This window comes from Elephas maximus, chromosome 8 (assembly GCF_024166365.1).
Source record: "Elephas maximus indicus isolate mEleMax1 chromosome 8, mEleMax1 primary haplotype, whole genome shotgun sequence".
NCBI classification, from domain to species: domain Eukaryota; kingdom Metazoa; phylum Chordata; class Mammalia; order Proboscidea; family Elephantidae; genus Elephas; species Elephas maximus.
Genome location: NC_064826.1, coordinates 53,766,262 through 53,782,995, shown reverse-complemented (window position 1 = coordinate 53,782,995; position 16,734 = coordinate 53,766,262). Strand labels below are relative to the sequence as shown.

At 34.3% G+C, this 16,734-nt stretch overlaps 1 protein-coding gene across 1 annotated transcript in view; it reads left to right on the top strand.

The window, feature by feature from the left end:
• The window catches only part of SEMA3A (semaphorin 3A), a 231,667-nt gene extending 215,223 nt beyond the window's left edge, over positions 1-16,444 (top strand). The window contains exons 15-17 of the mRNA XM_049894021.1: positions 931-998; positions 13,149-13,291; positions 15,342-16,444. Of these exons, the coding sequence (XP_049749978.1) occupies positions 931-998; positions 13,149-13,291; positions 15,342-15,797 (667 nt within the window). The 3' untranslated portion in view covers positions 15,798-16,444. The remainder of the gene's footprint in view (positions 1-930; positions 999-13,148; positions 13,292-15,341) is intronic.
• Positions 16,445-16,734: the final 290 nt, after the last annotated feature.

Genomic DNA, 16,734 nt, shown 5'->3' with positions numbered 1-16,734 from the left:
AGCCAAGCTCCATTTTTAGTCTCTTGCTCAAACTACACATTACCTTTTTTACACCACCATGGCTAGAGTCCATGTCTTCCATCTCAGTCAACTGTCAACAAAGTGAGAAAGAGGATGCCCAGAATGTACTACAGCTAAAATATGACTTGGACAGTAGAATGTAGAGATAATTAATTTTGATTCTTGTAAGCAAATTTGGCTTTTCTGAATGCTATTATAGAGTTGGTGTCTTATCTCTTGCCCTACCTCTGGCAAACCAAAGTCTTGCCCCTAAGCCCAACATCTGTTGTTTTTCTCCTTTTATTCACGTCTCAGGTAAATTGGTTTACATTTATAACTGTGAGGTCATATAAGAAACTTTTTTTTTTTCAACGAAAATGTTGATATCAGAACCAAAAAGAAAAAAAAAATTAACTTTAAAATTTCTATGCTTATTATTTTTAAATTTATTAAAACACTCAGGAATTATAAATATGTATTTAAAAAAAAGAACCCTCATGTGCATTTTAATTTCGAGCATATTCCCTCATTAATAATCAGAAAAAAAAGTTTAAACTGTTTTATTGAGAAATGGGATGCTATTCTAAATTTTATGCTTTTCCTCAAATGTTAAGCCTGTATTTCTAGATGTTAGTCTTATCGATTGACATTTAATTGGAAAAAACCATGAATTCAGTTAGTAATACTTTGACTTTTAACACATTCTGAGTCTACTTGTATACCTGTTACCTATGTAAATTCTCTTGGAGACTGTTCTTACAGGCATAATGAGCTGCTTTTAAAAAAAGTGTTTTAGCCAGAATTAGGTGCATTTCTTCCTAATAAGCTCTTGGAGCCTTGATATAGATTTTTGGTTTTTCTTCATTATTATGAAACATTCCCCAGAAGGAATAGAGATAAAATAATGTCTTTTGAATGTACTCGTTTTAGGCGGACAAGACGACAAGACATAAGAAATGGAGACCCACTGACTCACTGCTCAGACTTACAGCACCACGGTAAGTCACATTTTTCATCTTTCAGTCTGCTAACACCAGGATAAAACGGTAAGCATTAATGCATATTCACACACATGCCTGCAGGTGTACATCCCTCTTGCAGAATACTTACAGAAACCTAGCTTAAGATGAAGGGAATCTAGCAGAAAGAAAATTCTAAAGAATATAAATTAAGCTTTATTATCGCAGGTATGATAAATTTAAGATTTTAGAGTTTCACATGGTTTAAAGTTCAACAGTCTTATATGAACAAAAAGAAATCAGGTTTCCGTATATGCTTTCGTGTGTAGTAGCTACCCAAGGAGAGTAGACAAAGAAATGTTTATAAAAATTGTATCAAAGAAGAAAGTGTCATCTTAAAATAGACCATGTAAATTATTCATGATGCTCACAATGATATATATCCATAAATTGTTATTCGATATGGTAGTCAAGTAGAAGATAATTTAGGTGTCTTCACACTGAGTTACTAGTAGGCCATTCCTTTGAATTGAGCGTTTTGGACCAAGTTCACGTTATGCTTCCTAAAAGAAGCCAAGGCCTGTTTAATGTCAAGACAGCTTATTTAATGATGAAATATCAACCAATCTTGCTTTAAAATGCAGTAAAATTGTAGGAATTCGCCACTCCCTCCACTTCAATCATTTATGAAAATAATAATGAGGCTATGCTTCCCTCTACTGGGGAAACTCATCAATGACATCATTGCTAATAATTCATAGTTAAAACATGGGTAAAATGTAAAATGTGAACATTGTAAATGAACATTCTTTGTTGCCTTTCACATTAAATCCTATAAGCAGGCCTAATATTTTTTATCAATTAATTTTGATTTTGTCTATTCACTTGGTATGTAGTATATTCATAGTTCCATTAATCTAAAAAAACAAACGAAAAACCAACAACACTGTACAGACACCACTCCCAGCATGCATTACAAACCTAGTCACCCTTCACAAGTCCAGACTCCCCCTGTTACGTAGTCTGGATGTACAAGTATCTGATTCACAAACGCTCAGAGGGCTGTTTGGAGAAATGTCCTTACCCAGGGGTGGGTGACCACAAATGGAACTTACTGTTTTGGATCCTCTTTACTTGCCAGATTTTCTCCCCAGCAACTTTGTCTGTTATTGTCTTCATTACAAACAAGAAAGACACCACTGAATTAGAGTAAATGTTATGAGGTTAGGCTGAGTGCTTGTCCCACACAGGTATGGCATGTTATTAACATGCCCTGGACATATACTCCTTAAAGTTTTTCAAATGGCTTATTTCCTTTGAACAATAAAGCATTCACTATTCTTCCATGAATGTATTTTTAATGAAAAAAATTTAATTATGATCAGTATCATTCCAGAAATGCAGTATTAGGAATTATTAAGTCGTTAAAAAAAAATTTTTTTTTTTATATTAAGGAATCTATTCACTTAGATATGGAGATGCTACTGATCATAACTGAAGGTAAAAGAAACAAGAGGGCATAACTACAGCTCATTTCTGCTCTGTTAGACTTTAAACCCCATAACGTTAGGAACATTATTATTTTGCTCTCTGTTATATCCCTAGTGCTAAAAAAAAACAGATATAATATCATGAATATTATAGATATTCAATAAATATTTGTTGAACGAATACATGAGTTAAGTATTTCAAACTATAACCTAGAGAATTGTCTTAACGCTTTTCTTTTCCTATAGACATTTGAACTAAACAGTAAAAAAAAAAAAAAAAAGTAGCTATTGTTTATTATGAACGTTTTAGTCATGCATGGTTATTATTAGTACTATCACATTCAGAAATAGAATCTCTCTTTAGAAACATCGTTGTCAACCAATGAGTTAACTAACAATTATTTATTAGACACCAATATGTATAACATACTATGCTACATTTTGAAAATTACATATATATTCTTACTGTCAAATCCATTTGTTTAGCAATCTAATCCCACCATAGATTCATTTAGTATCTCAAAATAATGTATTTGCTGGAGTTACTGGTGCACATACATAAAGGGAAAGCCTGACCTAATGATATTAAAAAATAAATAAATAAGTGAGACTGTGGCAAAATAAATACTGCTGATGACCAAATGAATGGGCTTTGAAGAGTACTTCAGATTTTAAAGATGTGTTTTGATGAAATTACAGAGAGGCAAATAGAGTGGGCATATAGAGTTTCTTGGCATTGAAAAGTAAAATGAACGTGAATAAAATTTCTCCAGATTCTTTGATCAGAATGCATACTATACAAAGGAAAGGGAATGATGTGGTTCAGTGGTACAGGGTCTTTTTTGCGGGTAGACAGTTCCACGTAGATGTTGTGATATATCAAAGGAAAGAATGAAATAATCCAACGAGCTCTGCAGCAATAAAATATTCCTTTTTGGAAGGTCTCTTCACTCCTTGTCTGCTTGTAGTGCTAACTGACCAAACATAAAGCACAGACGCCATAGATTACAGTGAATTTCAAATGTTTGGTAACTAAGTCTGGCATTCCCATTTGGCCAGGCTGAGTCTTACCATTAGGAATCAGTGAATTATCTTGGAATAAGTGATGTCAATATTTGGAAATAAAGTAGGCAATAATCCAAAACCCCACCCTGTTAAGTCATATATGCTGTCTTGCTAATGTCACTTCTCACATTGAATACAATATATGCACTCATATGGAAACGTATAAAGATATGAGATGTTTGCACAGAAAGCTGCTAGGCAACATGAAGCCAAATTATACACTTCAGGATGATCAGTTCCAGCTGTAATGGTAAACATATTCTGTAACACTCAATATTTTAAATATCCTGAGATTTTAATAGAGGGACTATATAAAATACCTCAGAATTAAGGTGGAAGAAATTTCATGTTAGATGAAACCTTTAACACTCACTTGACACCATGCTCCCTCTTGTGTAAAGGCTGCACTAGTGTTGAACTGTCCTGGGTGAAACATAAAAATCCACCTCCGTTTCCCCTTGATCTCAGCACACTTTCTGTTCCCTCACTGGTGGCTGTTCACCTAGAGTACTTTTTGTATAACCCTAAATACATATCTGTTGGCAGGTCTACTTCTCTTGCCTCTCGCACCTTATACAGGATGTTAAAGAGAAATCTCAGATTGTTTCCAATTTATTCCCTTCCCTAAAATAAATGCTGTGCACAGTATTGGAGCTTGTCCAACTTTGCATTCAAGAAAATGAGTGTCCAAGTCAATTTGCCTTTAAACTACTTCCCATTCCCCCTTCTTTTCTAAGGAAGAATGAACCATGCTATGATCTACATGTCCAAAAAGGAAAAAGCTGTGCCGTACATTGATAATATATTTTTTAAAGTTAACATCATCTTAGATTTTTGCATCTTTGAAATATTTTATGTCCTGTCTTTTAGTTTAATGGCATCTTTGGATTTTGCTTCCAAATAGTTCTCTTGACTGTTCTGCATAAATACATTTTCTTTCTAGCATTCCAGAGTGAAATAGCCATAGAATTCAATCTTCTTAATTTTCTCCAGAACTAACTCATCTGAGTTTATGTCTTGGTTGGCATCAAAACCGTTACAGAATTTCATAAAACATGTTTGGTAGTACCATCTTTATGGTCTGCAAAGCTGTAAATTTAGGATTCTGTAACAACGTAGCAAAGACCAATGCATGATCTGAGCCTTAACTGCTTATATTCATGTAGAAAATTCAACTATGAATCTAAACATTTAGCTCCACAGAGAGACTCAAGATTTGATAGATGAGCATGACATCAGCCTTAAAAATCCCTAACTTGAATAAATTACCCTATTTCCTCAAATCTAACCTGTCACTGGGTATAAGATGCATCGTTATTTTATGTACCACTAAGAAAATGTCCCCATGATGAGCAGTCTAATAGAAGATCCCAGCACCAAGCTGGAGCACCAGATGATTCAAGATTAGTGTAAAGGAGAAGTAAATTCCCTTGCAGAAGAAGATAGCAAGGAAATGTATCTGTTTTAACCGTGATCAGTGGGTGGAGGAAAGGGAGTGAAGCTCACTGCCTGAGCAACGCAGCAGCACGCATGAGAGTATACTTTCTGAAGCCACACTTTCAGGTAGGACAGTAAACTTCGAGCAGAGACTTTAAAGAGTTATCAGGTTGGTAGGGTCCCATGTGACTGGCAGAAGGGAGAAAAAAAAATCTTCCTGGAAGCAATCAACTTCGCTTTTGATCAAGAACAATGGTAAGACACATTCTGATATCTGTATTGTTAAGATGTAAACAAGTGTGCATCTGGAATCATATCACAGTATTATTCTTTTCTATGATTTTTTGTAAGCCCTTTTAGAAACCATTTTCACTGGAGATAATCGATCTTCACAATCGCTCATCTTCTGATTTATCTTCGGCAAATAATCCAATTACTCATTTTATATACGTGTGAGACACAAACACACTGACAACCTGAATAAGAAGTTTGAAATATTTCGTGCTATCATTGTTCCTTAATTAAAGTTGCTAAATATGTTTATGTCATCAGAGATCACCTAGATGTTTATACACCTATATCTTGACTGGGTAAACAGTTTTTAAGCATGCTGTATTTCTTAAGCAGCCCTGGTAACACAGTGGTTAAGAGCTCGGCTGCTAACCAAAAGGTTGGCAATTGGAGTCCACCACCTCCTCCTTGGAAATCCTGTGGGCAGTTCTACTCTGTCCTATAGGGTTGCTACGAGTTGGAATTGACTTGACGGCAATGGGTTTGGTTTTTTAATGGGTATCTCCTAAAAATTCCAAGATGTATATATATAAAAAAATCATTAAAATAAAGATGGTATTTTCATTATTGCTTAAGGAGGTGTCTGCTTCAGCAAATGGGTATTTTCCATCTTCCATCATATCTCTTGGGAAAAAGTAAATTAAACATTAAAGTGCATGTTTCCTGGTTTGTTTAAAGTAAAAATTCCTATGGTAATTTTGCTCTGGCATATAGATTACTTGTGTTCCTTTGGTAATGCATTTGCTATAAAAATCATAAAAATAAAACATACCAGATGTTCAATATAGACTGAATAAATATTGCAGTAGATATCTTCATATTGGTATTGTTTTTTAAGGAACTGATTTTCAGTCTACCCTGTACTAACCAGCATTGCAGCCTTTGACATCTTAAGAGATCAAGCACAATGTTAAATATAACTATTCAAATGACTTCATACTTAACTTCATAACACGTTACTCATTTTCATTCTCATACTTTAGATAATAACATCTGAAAAATAAGATACCACTGACTGTCCCTAATAAATTGTTACCTAAGAAGAATAAAATTAAGACATCCTGACCCCATCTGTCTTTTTGGACTATCCATCTACCCATCTATATACCAATCAGCTCATTACAAACACAAATACCTGAGAATCTGCAGATTGAAGGATGATTGGAAACTACATGAATTGCCAGATTCTACGTGTCATACCCTGGCTGATAATTACTTCCAAGAAACCAAAGACAGGAATAAAAGAAAGTAGGTTAAAATTGAAATCGATTTTAGCAAGTCAAAGAATTATAAGTTTAAAGTTTTTTTTTAAGACTTCACTAATTCAGTCTTTTTCGGACTTGACAGGTTAAGAAGGTTACAGCCACTAAATTTCACATAGGCTGGTCATATTTCTGCAGATGGATTAATCACATGGACTTTAACACACATAAACCAAAAAAAAAACCAAACCCAGTGCCTTGAGTCGATTCCGATTCATAGCGACCCTATAGGACAGAGTAGAACTGCTGCATAGAGTTTCCAAGGAGCGCCTGGCGGATTTGAACTGCCAGCCCTTTGGTTAGCAGCCGTAGCGCTTAACCACTATGCCACCAGGGTTTCCTTAACACACATAGCTGCTTGCATTTCTAGGTGCGTGCATGCATGCGGACCATACATTGACCACACGTTTAATGAGAACTTGTTTAGTATAAGCATCATACTAAGCGTTGGAGAAATATTGTGCTAACCATTATCTTGTTAAAGAGACACACATGATCCTTGTTATACAGCTTAGTATATATTGTAGAATCTGTTTTAGGCACACTACAATATATGTGATTTTTAAATCTGGTGTTAGCTATCTTAATAGTCAGGATCCAAAAATATACATGAATATTAAGTACAAGGCAATTAATTATCTTTCATTAAAAAAAAATTAAATATGTCTTTCTAAGAGATACTGATTCATCCGTTATCCCCTAAAGTCAAATCCTGGAGTTTTCTATAGATAAAAACACTGTTGTGTCTTTGAGAAAATCATTTACAATCATTTCTTTTAAGGAAAACTTAAATATCGATGTTGATACTTAAGTACCCTAGTGCATATATACAGTTTTATATGTCACCAATAATTGGTGAGCAGTATTTCCCTTCATGCATTGCTTGATCTTTGATACTGAAAATTATTGAGAAAAATATTAAAATTACAATTTGATAAAAACAACTGGAATTAGATTTCTCTTTAGGTATTTCAACAACTAAGTATATTCATTAATAACTTAAATCTTTAAAATAGTTTGCATCTGTTTGCCCCCTCTCAAAAACTAAGTTTTACTTTTATATTTTCATCTACAAAAATCAACTTTTAATTAACCTAAAAAGGGATAACAACAAAAGTATAACAGAGAGTTGAATGAATATATGGTCCACTACAGACGCTATGAGTTGGAATTGACTCGACGGCAACGGGTTGGTACCGTACCCATCTCTGCCTTTCCACGTGACATCACATTTCCTAGGATGGCTACATTACTAGCATTTAAATCTTGAGAGACATTTATGGGGTTAAAATGGGGAGTGAAATAAATGGGAAACTGAAATGTGATGCCTTCTGTTTCTGCCACATTGGAAGAGAATCAAATGCTAAATAAGGCCTTTAGCAACATGAAATTTCTGGCCAAATGATGGATATCATGACTTTTTGTTGTTACAAAAGGAAGCAATTTATTTAACTTCTTTCTTTCCTCCCATTCTTTCTGGTTTATTAGCCTCAATTCATTTCCATAAATTATCCCAGTAGAAAAGGAAATGATTAATTGAAGATTGCTTCCTCAAAACATGATTTCTTGTCATTAGAAGCTGCAGCATATTGTAACATTGTGTTATCCAAACACAGTAGTGCTTTTAAAATCATTTTAATGTTTTGTTTCTCTCAACTGTTTTGTTCTAACAATCCAGATTGTTGAACTCAAGAGAATTCATTACGTCAATTTAACAACTATCCTTTTCTTGTCTACTGGTAATTTTCATGACAAAAGTTTGTATTCAACACAGTTGCTCTCTGAGTGTGAAATGTTTTTTAAAATGCATTAAAGTGAGATTGTTTTCTTTCTGGAAGCCTACAAGGTTACTCATTGCCCCGGACATCCTTTAGAGGTACAGGCCTCCCTGGAGATATGAGGATATATTCACATCTATTTTCTTTCTTTTTTTATTTTCTCAAATCTGTTTTCTTCTCATTATTCTATACTATGTGTCTGGAATTTTGGATTTTTGAGTAGCACCTGCTCCCACCACATCTCAAATCAAATTTTATAACATTTTTAAACTTAACATTTTTAGAAAATTTAAAATTTTGCCTTCACCAACAGTTTAATGTTCTGTCATTATCAGGGCTACAAATCATGTGCCCCTTTTTGATTAGCTGCTACTGTTTCTTTTATGAAATTGTGCTAACTCCTTGTCTTCAGCATTTTGAAGATATATGGCATTTCAATTTTCAAATTCAATCTAAACAGTTACCTATATTTGCCATTCAGCAAACATTTGCTAAGGGTTAATGATAGACTTTGTGCCGGGATTAATGGAATACACAATATGGGAAGAGAAATTGTAATATATGGTCAGAAAAGATATATTAAAAGAGATTTTATAAAGCATAGAAGAAGAAATGCTTTCTTTGATGGTAGTGGTAAAAAAAAAAAGTGGTAAAGGAGGGTCGATATTTGAAAGGAGTTTACAACATGTTTTAATATGGTTCTCAATAAAGGATTTTTAAGAATTGGATTAACAATTTGAGCTATCACAACAATATAAAAAACCATCATATCACAGTGAGCAACTTCATAGAGTATTTCTCATAGGTTCCCTCAGGATAGGGTGGGAGCACTGTACCAAACACAATCCAATGAAAATAATTCTCTGTTGGGTTAACATGATGTGTTCCATGTAAGCAATTCTCAGATCAACTAGTTTAATCCAGAGAGAGATTTTAGATTATCTTTACTCTTAATCTGCAAGGTTACACATCATTCAGGGAATCTTTAATCAACACTGCTTTTCTCGGTTGAGTTTTTGACTTAAATTGAGTAACTAGGAGTTCAATATTACACTCTCTAAGACGTACTTAGAGTACAGCTATTCTGTGCTGCCATTGCTATGCAGAGTCCTTGCTTTAATAAACATTCAAATTAACGATATGTTTAATAGGCGGTTCTACTCTGTTGCTATGAGTCGGAATTGACTCGATGGCAACAGGTTTTTTAATATCCCCAGAGATAATTGAAGAGTCTAATAAAGTCAGAAGACCACAATCAAAAAATTCTTCATGTTTGCAAATTTTTAAATATATATAGAGAGAGAGATGAGACAATGTTATTGGGTGTCTAGTGCTTTCAGTATGTACAAAATGTATGCAGATAAGTAGGGTAGAAGATCAGGAGGGGGAATGGGTATTTAGTGAGTGCCTTCTCAACATTCTTCTGAAATATTTATTGGGTATGTGCTTATAAGGTGGCAGGTGTAGAAAAACTAACAGAAAAATGTTTACAATTACGTCTCAGCACTCAAATATACAGGGACGGACTAAGTCCACTCTAAATGAAAGTTTTGATCCTAAAGTGAAAGTTTCTGATGGTGGAAAAGTTCCGCTGCAGAGGACTTAGCAGAAACAAATGTATTCAGTGCACATTTACTTGTTGTGATTACTGTTGGTTGCAGCGAAACTTAACAAAATAAAATAGGCGAACCTCAAAAGAAGTGGGATAGTACACCTGCCAGCTCACCACAGTTGGGAAGTTAATATAGCAGGTTCAGTGGCTACTAGCTAGATGTTTTTCTTTCTTTTCTTTTTTCTTTTTGAACAAAGGATTGAAAGAGATGGACAGTTTAAAAGAGAATGAAGCCTCAAGATATTGGCAAGAGTAGTTATCCAAGCAAACTAACAAAAGCACCAAGACCAGTGAGCCAAATTCGCAGTTGCGGTTCTTTTCCAGGTGAAAAAGTATCTGAATGTCATGGTGTTTCTTAAAGAAGACCATGAAATAGTGCTATATTCATCTAAGAGCAACTTGGTATAAATTCTTTGTTAAATCAAATATCTTAGATTATATTATAGTTCACTAGTACATAAAATGAAATATTTTTAAATATAAGAATATTTACAATTTCTCTTTCTGTTTACTATTACAACAATCAATTTTATCTTTTATTTTTTGAGGGGGGGTACATTGGAAAAATATTGCCACCACCAGAGAAGATCTTGAAGAGAAAGCAAAAACTGAACAGATTTCCCAAAAACATAAGAAAAGTTAACAGAAAGCTATCTCTATGAATCAACCAGATGATTAAGTTAATTAGGAAGAAGACAACTCAATGGAAAAACAGATGGTGTCGTTAGGTGCTGTCAAGTCAGTCCTGAGTCATATGTACAACAGAAGGAAACACTTCCAGGTCTTGCTTCATCCTCACAATCGTTGCTATGTTTGAGCCCATTTTTGTAGCCGTTGTGTTAACCCATCTCTTTGAGGGTCTTCCTCTTTTTCTCTGACACTCTACTCTACCAAGCATGATGTCATTCTCTAAGGACTGGTTCCTCCTGTTAACATATCCAAAGTACGTGAGACCAAATCTCACCATCCTCACTTCCATGGAGCACTGTGGTTATACTCCTTCCAAGACAGATTTGTTTGTTCTTTTGACGCTCCATGGTGTATTCAGCATTCTTCACAAACATCATAATTCAAATGTCTCAATTCTTCTTTGGTCTTCTTTATTCGTTGTCCAGCTTTTGCATACATATGAGGCAATTGATGTTATGTTTATATTAAAAGTCTCTGCCTTCCTATTATAAAAGTTACATTGTTCTTTGCTATGTAACAACTAATGTATCAAGTAAGTTAAACATAGTTCTATGTTTGAGAGAAGTAACTTGCTTATACCATCAGTTGCTATGGTCACATAGACCGATATGTCCTTGTACTTTATACCTTTGAAACTTTACAGCAACCCTAGGCAAGCAACAAGTCAATTATTATCATAAACTTGTGCATGAAAAAGTAGGCCTGGGGGCATGCCTGGTGAGTGAGAAGTTCCTGGTAGATCACATGTCATTTGTTTCTAAATCCAGTGGTTTTTTACTAGTATTCTGTGTATCTTATGATTAATTCATATATAGAGAGATTGAATGTAAGTTCAATTGCTAAAAATATGGATTTGTTGGCCAAAAAGTTTAAACTGCAAAACAATCAGCAGAGAAAAATGGGTTCATTGTGTGTGTCTCGGCCTCTGTGACAAGACATTCTAATTATGGTAGCTTTTTTTTTTCTGAATCATTGGATATGTTCCAATCCCTGTTTGTATATAGCGATTCGATTCAGCTATATCCAGGGAAGCAAAAGTCTTGAAAACTAGTATAGAAACATTGTATTTATTCAAAAATACCATTGATTATAAGCTACACTAAAAATTCCAGAGAAAAACAAAACTGTTGTTTTCAATATAGACATAGTATCTTGGAATCAATTAAATACTGTTTTTTTTTTTTCCATTTATTCATTTCTTAGATTTTCTTATATCCAGGGGCTTCATCTTTTAAGTAACAATGGGCAAATAACTTCCAAATGTTAGAAGAATGTCACATCTAGGGCAATAGAGAAAAAGGCATTGAGGTTGGCACCTCTGGTGATAGAAAATAGAGGCAGAAGGTCGATTATCGTCAGGGTGAGAGTAGGAGAGAGTAGACATGGGTGGTAACAGGGATTGGATGGAGCAGCGTTTTGGAAAGCTTTTACCCTAGTGAGAGCAAATTGTATCAGCTATGACAGACAAAAGTACTCAGTTGATTATGGCAAGAGTAAAACTGTTCAAGTCATGCCAAAAAGGAGGGAAAGCCTTTTTTAATTAAAAGTCTGGCTGAGTTTAGAGTAGAGAGCAAAAATTTTTCATCTGTCTACACTGTCAGCTTCCTATGCATGTGAAAATATATTTATTATTTCCTAAATTAATTTAATGAGTTCCAGATTGTACAGGATGTCATAGTGGAAACAGGATTATACAAGATTATAAGGAGTTCTCTTTTTTTTTTCTCTCTAAATGAGTTTTACCTAGACTCCCTATGTCATACGTTTGATCTCAACTGTGTTTCATTTACCGCATAGAAGGAGGTTACATAAAGGGTAAAATAATAGAAATTTAATCAGGAAACAGATTTTCTTATTGCTGTATTTTATTATATATTCTTGCTTAATTCTTGAAAATAATAAAAGATGTGTCATTTTTAAAAAAAGGACAATTGAAACCACATTGCATTATAGCTATGTATCTTTCTTCTGAGCCATCCTAAACATTTCACACCAGTTGATCTTCAGAACAAAGTTGTAGATTATTTATGGGTTATTGGTGGGGAATTTCAACTTCCTGAACTCTACCTTCTGCAAAACACTAGGTAAATATTATTGGTCGATGAATTTAATTATACAGATGAAAAACAAACACAGAAAAGTAAAATAATTTCTCAGAAACAGATCCTTGTTTCCACTACCCTGGTACAATAACTTTCTGCTCACCCCATTACTCAGAGCATGGAATTTTGCAGTGAAAATAATTTCATGTAGAATATTATTATGGCATATAAAGGTGTAGAGTTATACTCCACACATGACTGATTTTCTTAATGTAATGCTATTTTCTGGTAGACAAATCACTGCATATGCTTTATACAACCCGTACCAAAATGATTAGTCTATTTAGGTCGGCATTTGGGTTCTGAAACCTTACATCCTTGACATTTCTGCCATCCTCAATCAATTTGTAAAAGTCTTTCAAATTGGGAATAAACGTGTGTCATAAATTTCCAAATAAATACTTTGGAAAGCTGAGATTGCTTCTTTAATATTTCCCATTCCATTTCCTCTTCACCGGATAGATAATCACCATGGCCACAGCCTTGAAGAAAGAATCATCTATGGAGTAGAAAATAGTAGCACGTTCCTGGAGTGCAGTCCAAAGTCACAGCAGGCTCTGGTCTACTGGCAATTCCAGAGGCGAAATGAAGAGCGAAAAGAAGAGGTACAGGAATGAAACTGATGGGATTATTTTAGCTAATATACTGTTAAGTGACTCCAGCATGTTTGACATTAAAGGGGATAAAAAGTACTGGAAACCTTTACCTTTTTCTTAACCCATCCATAGCTCATTCATTAAACAGGTATTCATTGAAGGCTCATTATATGACAGGCTTAGTGCTAAGAGATGAACAAAGGGGAGTGATAAGAGCTTCTGCCCTGAAGGAGTTTACAACTATCCTGGCATATATTTAAGAGTTTTTAAAATTTCTTCCTGTGGTTATCTGCAAAAGCAATCACATTATCTGTATATTTCTACACATAAAAAAATCAAAAACTCCCCCTAATTTCAACTTTTATCCATTTAATTCTGCTGTCTAAGCATGCTTTCCTTTCTCCATTAACTTCCTCCTCAATTAGAGGAGGTAGGTAGGGAGTAGTAGAAGATTTAAGATGAAGGATCTGAGGTCCCAATCTCAACTCTGACATGAACTAGAGATATAATGTCAGGCAGATCTTACTCCTCAGGGATCCATATCTTCCTCTGTAAATTAGAGAGTTGTGTACAGAAAACCTCAGTGAGTACTCTGAAATGTAAAGACTCCTTTAAAGCCTTAAAAAACATTAGATAATGGTAACCAGGCTATTTAGTTGATTTGTAAAATGTGTTATGTGCAAATATATGAAAATACTCTGAATATAAAAGTAAAAATCCTCCAATAATCTTTTTGACATTTTAAACAGAGCCTTTAAACTATGTAATCATATCATATGAATAATAAGGTTCATTTTATACATAACCTGCTTGGGCTTTCAGGGATCTTTGTTGTAAATTTTATTCAAAATAAAAGTGAGATTGAACATACACCAACTCCTCACTTACTGATATGGTTAGATTCCAAAGACCAGATCATTAGGTGAAAATAGGCTTTATGCAAAAATGGAGGAGGACCACATCAGATCACAAGATGGAGATGACTGTATCATTACATAACTGCCAAATTACATCATTACATAACTGCCAAACCACTGAGACTCATGGCCCAGCCAAGCTGACACATAACCTTAACCATCACAGCCAATGTGACTCTCACCTCACACCTCAGAATTCATTACTGCCAGATGTTTATCATTAATGTTCAAAATATTCAGAGAGTAGATTTTTTACTATTGTTGTAAATGTGAAATGTTGAATGAGATAGTCAATAAGTGAGGAGTACGTGTACTGAATATATTCAAGAGTATGTACAAGACCTAGGAAATTGAATAAATAATTTCTTCTGCTTGCTCAACTGCTGCTTTTTTATTTCATTTTTCAATTTTCTTGTTATAAGTCACTCTAATACCCCATTTGTAAGAATCATATAGTATTTTCCAATATCAATAATTAATATTACCTTTTTCTCTCATATTTATATCCCTACTTTTGTATTTATGGAATCCCCAGGTAGTAAAGACAGTTAACACATTCAGCTGCTAACCAAAAGATTGGAGGTTCAAGTCCATCCAGAGGCCCCTCAGAAACAAGGCCTGGCAATTTACATACAAAAAATTGGCCATTGAAAACTCCATGGAGCACAGTTCTACTCTGACACACATAGAGTCATCATGAATCAGAATTGACTCGGAAACCTGGTTTTCAGATTTATAAAATAAATTATATCTTTGTTTCTTCCTCCATTTATCTCGCATATCTTCAAATATAATTTTATTAAGAAAATTGTATTAAAATAGTAGTACAACCAATATTTTATATGCTGCTTAAAAATAATTAACAGAGATTATAACCCTTTTTTTTTCCTGAAGGGAAAATGCTGTTATGTCTCTTAAATTAGAAATGTTATTTACTGTTGAAAATATATATGATATTTATATGTTATATTCAATACAAAGCCTAAATTTCTACTGACACAGTGTCTCAGAACTTATACTTCTTTTAAATATAAAAAAGCAAAACCCATTGTCGTCCAGTCGATTCTGACCCATATGTACATATATGTATGTATATATCTATATATAAATAAATACACTCTTTATTGCCTTTTTCCCCCCAGATCAGAGCAGATGATCATATCATCAGGACAGAACAAGGCCTTCTATTACGCAGCCTACAGCGGAAAGATTCAGGCAATTATCTCTGTCATGCTGTGGAACATGGATTCATGCAAGCTCTTCTTAAAGTGACCTTGGAAGTCATTGACACAGAGCACTTGGAAGAACTTCTTCATAAAGACGACGATGGAGATGGCTCTAAGACCAAAGAGATTTCCAACAGCATGACACCTAGCCAGAAGGTCTGGTATAGAGACTTCATGCAGCTTATCAACCACCCAAACCTGAACACAATGGATGAGTTCTGTGAACAAGTTTGGAAAAGGGACCGAAAACAACGTCGGCAAAGACCTGGACATACCCAAGGGAACAGTAATAAATGGAAGCACTTACAGGAAAATAAGAAAGGTAGAAACAGGAGGACCCACGAATTTGAGAGGGCACCCAGGAGTGTCTGAGCTGCATTACCTCTAGAAACCTCAAACAAGTAGAAACTTGCTTAGACAATAACTGGAAAAAAATGCAATATACATGAACTTTTTTCATGGCATTATGTGGATGTTTACAATGGTGGGAAATTCAACTGAGTTCCACCAATTATAAGTTAAGTCCATGAGTAATTTTCCTAACAGGCTTTCTTCCTAATACCAACACCTAATAGAGGTCACAGGTGAATGCAGATATTCACTCTAGCAGACTTAATGTTTCCTACGAGATTTCATGGTACAGGCTTCGCTTTCTTCTTTGCCTGAGAAATAAAAATGTCATTTGCCATATTGCCATCTAAAGAAGAAAAACTGCATCAGCAAAGCCATTTGATTGAACTAAAAGTTTAAAATAAACTGCATGGATTTACTAAGCTGATGAATATTCCAAAATGTGGTTGGATTCAAGGATACTTTTTGTCTACCAGCACTCTTGTTTATATGTACTGGAGGAGTAAAATGATACTGAATGAAATGGTCTGTGGAAATATAAAAAACATAAACCATCCATCATCCAGAAGAACAATGGAATACACTGATCTACTACTGATGTCTTCTTTCAGCTTTGATCTAAAGATGTATTTTATTAAAGCTATAATTTAAATGTACCATGACAAATATGCAGTAAAAATTAGTTCTTTTCTAAGCTAGAGTAGGTTTTTGTCTTACAAATATTGTGCTATATAGTTTTTGTCTTAAAAATTCCAATTGTGTGCTGCTTTTTTTTGTAATTTTGTTTTCAGTTCTGTAAGAGGGATAGCTGATATTGTCTTAGAAAACAAATTGCATCCATAACAGTTATTTCCTAAAACCTAAATATAAATTATTCTTTATTTTTCTGAGGAAATTAAACAAATGAAAGTTTTTCATGCCTTCCCTTCTTTAAGTATTATCTAAATTAACTTTAACC